The sequence below is a fragment of the Drosophila sechellia genome, chromosome X (assembly GCF_004382195.2).
Source record: "Drosophila sechellia strain sech25 chromosome X, ASM438219v1, whole genome shotgun sequence".
Taxonomy (NCBI): Eukaryota; Metazoa; Arthropoda; class Insecta; order Diptera; family Drosophilidae; genus Drosophila; species Drosophila sechellia.
The window spans coordinates 6,027,628-6,034,504 of record NC_045954.1 but is presented as its reverse complement, the minus strand read 5'-3'; the positions used below and the strand labels follow the sequence as shown (position 1 = coordinate 6,034,504).

Genomic DNA, 6,877 nt, shown 5'->3' with positions numbered 1-6,877 from the left:
ACTACAGTCGTAAGTTCGTATACACACACACACGGTCTGTGTGGGTGTGCCTTGGTGTTGCGGCGACAACGAGCATGCAACAACAACATGTTGGAACGCACACACACAAACACAAAAAGTGAACAGTGGAGCTTATATGCCATCAAAACATTAAGTTAAGTTTTATAGTTAAATGGGTAATAACTGGGCTTCGACTCTGACGAGGTATCACTGTACTTCGACACCAACACACTCTCGCAAGAGAGCCGAACCCGTTAGTCGGACTATTGTTGACTGCACATTTCGTTTATTGCTTCTGCTACTGTTTTTGCCCCTCTGCCTCTACCAAATTCGGGCTTTCCATCTTCCGGCAAAGAAGCAGCGAGGCGAAGTGCAGGGAAAACAGAGAACAGAAAACAGAAATGCAAAGGAACTGACTGAGGAACTAGGGGAAATCCCCGACCAACTGCATTTCACGTACTGAGTGCAGCGTAAGCTTTTTTGGACTTGGGCTTGGGCATGTTAATGGGGTCACCAGCACCACGCCCACTCAATTCGCCGCCCACCGCCCCCTTTTACTTTTACAGCTGCGATTGTTGTGGCAAAATGCAAAATTGATCAATTTGGGCGTCAAGACTGGCAGGGACTCTCGCTCTCCGCCTTTGATGGCCCATCCCAGGGCAAGACCCCACTTTGATTTTCGTTTACGCCCATCATGTGCAAATATATATAATTCATCATGCCCACTTCCCGGGGACTTTCAAGCCAGACAAGCTATCGCCCCAACGCCCTAATTGTGTTGGCAGTCATAATGCAATTAAAGGGTTGACTGCTGGCCCTCGAGTCAGATGTAGGGTGCTCTTGGTCCTTTCAGCCGGATGACGAGTGCGGTCTACTAATCCACTTTATTGAATCTCTATAGTCTGAAGTGCAATGTATTTAAACGGAATCGCTAACGGATTCAACATATATTGTAGTATTTAAGGCATCATTGCTCCACTTAGATACAGAATTTAAAGAACACAATCGAATTGCCCGACATGAAGGGTAACTGCGCGGCACCTATTGCTTCCGCACAAAAAAAATGGGGATTCACAAAAGTCCACACACCAGCCGACCCACTTCCATTGTGCATGTGTGCAAGCATCCTCCCCCGCAGAGACTAGCCACCTATCTGCTGCCACCACGCCCCCCAAAAAGGCAGAGTTGCCACATAATTCGATTACCATACATGCAATCGCATGCAGTGGTTTTGGGTAAAAACGTAAGTCCCCCCCACTCCCACCACGCCCACCACCGCCCATCTCCCATTCAAATGGGAGTGGCACCACGCATCGCACTGATGGATGAGTCGCAGCGTTAAGTGGCGTTAAATCGGGGAATACGGAGCGGAGAGGCCAGAGTGTTTGCATATAAACAGAGGCACTGCGAGAAAAATGTGCTATTGAATCAATCTTTACATTATACCGATCAAAATAGCTTAAAAAGATAGTAGTACTATAGACACACCTATCCTATGGTTTCATATTTTCATATGGATTATTATTGAGTTTTTTCCGTGTGTAAGCCGACATTTAAACTAATATGTCACGGGAACGGACAGCACTGGACGGCAAAGTGGAGATGATGGAGAATAGGTTGTAAGCACACTTTCCACCGAGCCACACATAAATGTGTCAACTGCACGACTCGCAGACATGTTCAAAGTGTCACTGGGCGAGTTGTGGGAGTACGGATTGTGGATTGCAGACTGCAGACTGGGCATTGTGGATGCGGACGACCCAGTGGCCAGGTTGGCCAACCGAACGATATGCGCATTATGCCTCAAGGGTCCTTCGGCCTCCACTTGCCGTGCCACACTGTTGTGGCATGGCCAATGCTGTTGTTGCTCCACATCTACTGCCAATGCCGCTTCCAATTCCTGCGCACAACACACACCCAAACATGCACACACCCACTCACACCGTTCATATACAGACACATACGCACACACATATACGGCACGATTTTTAGGGCAGTTTGGTGCACTGCTAAAAAGTAGCAGTGCTTTTATTGTATAACCAAAAATTAAAATACTTTGTAAGGATAATATAGTTTTAAGAACCACTGTAACCCATCCAACTGATGAAGGATGCATTCTCTCACTATGTTGCAACATGGGAGCTAGAATAACTTTTTCCAGTGCATGCCAGCCCCATTTCCCCTTCGCTGGCCGTCCCTTTTTATAGCGAGGTAATTGCATCAGTCACAGGCATCGAAATGCACCGGCAGTGATTCGAGTTATGCACATAATACAATATATATATATATTTACATACACCCAAGCCCAACTGGGAAAACAAACGGGAACCAAGCAAAAATACTATAGATAAACGAGCCTAATCCGATTTTCACATTCACCACAATTTGGCCAAATCAATTGGATTTTCTTATCGTATATGATAACACTTGCAGTTGAACTTGAAGAGTAAAAAGTTTAAGATATGTGAAAATCGCTGAAGGCTCAATAAATGAAGGTACAGTTGTGCGCACGACGACTAATCAATTTCGAGGGAACGTAGAGCCTGTGTGACTCCTGCATCACTGGACTTTCGTTGGCCATTCTTTTTGATTTTGTTTATTTGCCAGTTTTCCGTATCCATCAGATAGTCCCTGAAAAAGCAAAGAACTAGATGAGTATATCTCGTCACTGACACCTACTTAGCAGACTTACCTCTGCTCCTTGAGCAACTGCATCCACTGGAGCTTCAGGTCGGACATCTTGCCCGCCTCTCCGCCGTATTCCTCCGGCAACATGGAGCGCGGGAAGTGGCGATATGGAGTGTCCGCATTTGGCAAATGGAAGTGGATTAGCTTGAACACCTCTCCCTTGATGAACGGCTTGACCACGGCCATCACCTTGTCCACGTACGACGGGCAGTTGAGCACATGGATCTCCTTGAGCCGAACGGGATGCGCCTCCTGGACGAACTTCATGTAGACACGCAGGGCGCCCAGTGCCGTTTTGGTCAGGTGGCGCAGCGTATAGCCAGCCATGTCAAAAACTGGTATCTCCCCATCCGACAAACGCTCCTCGTTCTCCGTCGCAAATCGGCAGTCGGCTACCATGAAGAAGACCTTGATGGCAGCCGTAAAGTTGAACTGTCCGAAAAGATATACATATATTCCGCATGAGAAAATATTCGCAGTGGATAATGAATGTGTGATGCTTTAGATGCTTTAACCACTATACCTTGTCCGCATCGAAGTCGATGAGGCGGTAAAAGAGCAGCTTGTTGTTCTCCGGGGTCAAGCCGGGCAACGGCACCAGATCTCTGCAAGCGAAAATGCCAGGGAAAATGGCAGGTTAACATAATTCTGGCTAACCCATTATATTGTCCGAACCATCCGAACCAAACCGGTTGCCAACTGCTGCAAGCCAATGCACTCTGTGTACACTGAGCGAAAAAAGGAAAACAAGCGCCAAGTCAACATTGCACGTCTCTGAAGTCACAGCGCTTGCAAGATCTAAGCTAATATCATAAATCGAAAAATGCAAACATTATTTCCAATTTCACAGGAATCTCAGCTAATTAAAAGTTGACCGGACAGTCAGCCACTAAAATCAAAGAGCCCATCAGCGTTTAATGTCTCTATTGAAGCGTTTATCTGGCAATAAGTTTATTTTATGGCTTTTCCGACGGTACTTATTTTTATAGATTTCGCGATGGTTTTTAGTACATTGTAAGCTTGGTTTAAGAGCGCGAAAAAAAAACCTTGCTTTTGCTTGCAAATTAAAAGGTAATATTTTATTTTTGGTTATCTTCTCAACGAAATTAAACAGGTTTAGCCTGGCAATTACATTTTGTTTTGGTCTCAAATTTATTAGCCCAAGTGGAAGATTTTTTTAACCTGATTTGGTCATTAACTTGAGAGCACATGAATCGTAATTTTGTGTATATGGCTTATATTAATATTCAGAATTGTTTCGTTACTTAGAACTTGTTAGTTTTCTTTCTTATTTCAATTGTAAAGATGGTCTGGTTCTAACTAACTGATCCTAACTGATCGTGCGACCTATATCTTCGTACTTACGCGACTTGCAGTAGCTGCTGGGAACTGGCATCCAACGGATCGCGATCGATGAAGATGTGGGCATGCTTGTTGCGCAGTCCGTAATTGAGTTCCAAGAGTCGCTGGGCGGCGGATAGATCACCCCGCGTCGTGTGCAGAAAGCGGCGCAGAAGCAATCGGGCTGCGGTGGAGGAGGAGCACGGGGAATAGGGATTCAGGTGAGTACAGGCGTGTTCGGAGTACAGGTGCATTCATAAGTCACTGCGATGCGGTGAGATCGTTATGCAACTGCCTGCGGTTCCCATCCCTCAGGCAATTGACCCACACACAAAGTTGGCCAGGCCAACGATAATCACACAGCAAGAAATTTATTCACAACCAATTTACGATCATTTCGAAATCTTGGGAAATCCTTAAAAACTTGTTATATGCCTAAATATTGTATTTTTGTACTTAGGCTTTGGCACTCATTAAAAAAAATATATATATTTTGCTATATTTGTTACAGGAGTGTAATATCACTTTATATTGCAAAAAAAAAAAATACTTTGTCGTTCATATTTCCATCGGATATTCGAAACGATCGCAATTTCTGGCGGTGCCTTTTGTGGGGAATATGGAAACTCGAGTTTATTTTGCGATCCGACCCACTTGGCAATACGAACATATATTCTGCGGCAACTGTGGCTGCGCCTGCAGCCAATCCTGAAGCTCCGAAATCCTTGTGGTCATCAGCTGATCCTCCGCTTTCTCATTTAGGTGCACCATTTCGTAACGTTTACCGTTGTGCCAACAGGGACGAGCTATCGAAACTATCGGACTTCCGCGAGGGAGCGAGACAGCAGATGGAGCGAGCAAGGAACACTTGAGCGAGACACCGCGTCTGTGCGACGCTAATTCGCGACTGCAACTGATTGGAACATTTTTTTGGCTTTTCGTCGACTCGCTCTGCCGCTGGAACACTGCCGCTGCCGCTGCCGACGTCGCTGCCTCTGCCGGCATCGCAAATAATAAGTGCTTGGATAGCAGCGAAAAAGAATGGGATGGGGGGGGCTGAGCATAAAAGGGGTTAAGTCTGGCAACGTGCCACATGCGATCAGTTGTCTTTCAGAGTTGCCATCTCGCTTTCCAAGGGATTCGTGGCAGGAAATATCCTGCATGTTCATATTTTATGGTATATTAATCAAAAACCATTTCAAAATAAGCAACCATGCTTAAAATTCCGCGTTTTTACTTTCTTTGGTTTTATCTTTGAGTCAGCAGTCAAATCGATGATCTAGATTCGCTTTCATTAATTTAGTTTTGTTTTAACACACATGCTAATTTAGCTGCACTGAAAAAAAGGCAATCGTAATAACGCATATTTTAGAATATCCATCGGTTTGTTTTGAACTATTCCAAGTTATGAATATTAAGCATATTCTCTTTTCCATTTCTTAAATCATTTATTTGGCTGTCGTCGCTGAATAACTCCACATTCAGTCGCTATTGGGCAACATCCATGATTGACTTTACTGCGTCAGAAGGTCGACAAGCGGCACGTGTGTTGTTGGCTTCTTTTTCTATGCGTGTGAGTACTGCGTGGGTGCTGTGCGGTTTTTCCGGCTTTTCCACCGCTCGAACCCGGGCCATTGCCATGTTTGGCGGCATTATTTCCCCGCTTTTTTTACACTCGCTTTTTCTTCAGTTTTGCCTTTGTTTTTGTTTGGCTTTTGGCTTTATCGCGACATTGGCAAACAATTTTCGGCAAGGCGAAGTCGCGCTCCACTTGTTATGCTGCTCTGCTCCCGCGCGAACTGGCCAACTGAACTGGCTTGGCTGCGACTCTTTCGGACGTGTTTCGCAAGTTAACCCCAGTCCGAACCCAAGCCCAGGCCCAAAGCCAAACTATTTACAACCGACCACGCTGAGGCGGCGACCGCAAAGCATGAACATGAATTAAAACAAAACTGTCAACAGAAAACCAAAAAAAAAAAAATTAAAATAATATAAATGAAGCGAAAGCGAATATGGGTACGTTTTTCTTGATGGCACGAAGAACATCGCACTAAACTCGAATTTAAATGTATTACTATTCACAGTAGAACATCTATTCAAAACTCAACAATATTATAATCTTTGCATTACATAAGTTCAGTGCATTAGTTAAACTGAAAACTTAAAAAAATAAATATTTTAGATTTTGACTTAAAAATTGCCTGAAGATTCTAGAATATTACGCATACGACATGTATGCCCTTGTAAATACAGTAACGGAATTTAAGTGCCTTATGGAATGTACTTTCAATCAACCAGTTTGTTTTAGGCGTATAGTACGTAATTTAAGATATTTAGAATTAACTTTTAGCCCTTGAGGTTACAAGCCAAAATTAATCATACGCCACGTGGGCACAACAAAGTATGTGTGTTAAGCCCAATTTTCCCAGTAAAAAGCATTCAAATACCATTGTTTAGCTATTGAGCTTTTTCAATAGCTGTTGCGAATAATAAAAAAGCCGAAGAAAGTTTGTTTATATTACGACACTGTTTATTTTCGAATTGTTTGCGGCAGCTAGGGCCGACAAAGAGCTATATAGAATGCACAAGCTTACTCTTTCCCGAAACACGAAGAAGTGGCACTTGGCGGGACAGACAGCCGAGAATGCTGCGCCCAAGCTTAACGTAGGTAGATAACAAACAACAAGGAATGAGCGCCGAACAGATAAATGCGTGCGAGAACAGCGGTTTGCACTATGGGCATCGCAACTGCTACCACTGACTAATTCGGCTTAAAATAATAACAAGTATGAGATTGGTCTACTGCACAGTTTTGGCGGCTGCATGACCCAACAACCATATTTCAAAT

At 44.2% G+C, this 6,877-nt stretch overlaps 1 protein-coding gene across 1 annotated transcript; it reads right to left on the bottom strand.

The window, feature by feature from the left end:
• Positions 1-2,264: 2,264 nt before the first annotated feature.
• Positions 2,265-4,941, bottom strand: LOC6612282 (alpha-tocopherol transfer protein). Its single transcript, XM_002036756.2, has 5 exons — positions 4,698-4,941; positions 4,054-4,213; positions 3,212-3,293; positions 2,693-3,120; positions 2,265-2,631 (listed from the first exon to the last, which is right to left on the bottom strand). The coding sequence occupies exons 1-5, from the start codon at positions 4,798-4,800 to the stop codon at positions 2,517-2,519; spliced, it is 888 nt and encodes a 295-aa protein (XP_002036792.1). The 5' UTR covers positions 4,801-4,941; the 3' UTR covers positions 2,265-2,516.
• Positions 4,942-6,877: the final 1,936 nt, after the last annotated feature.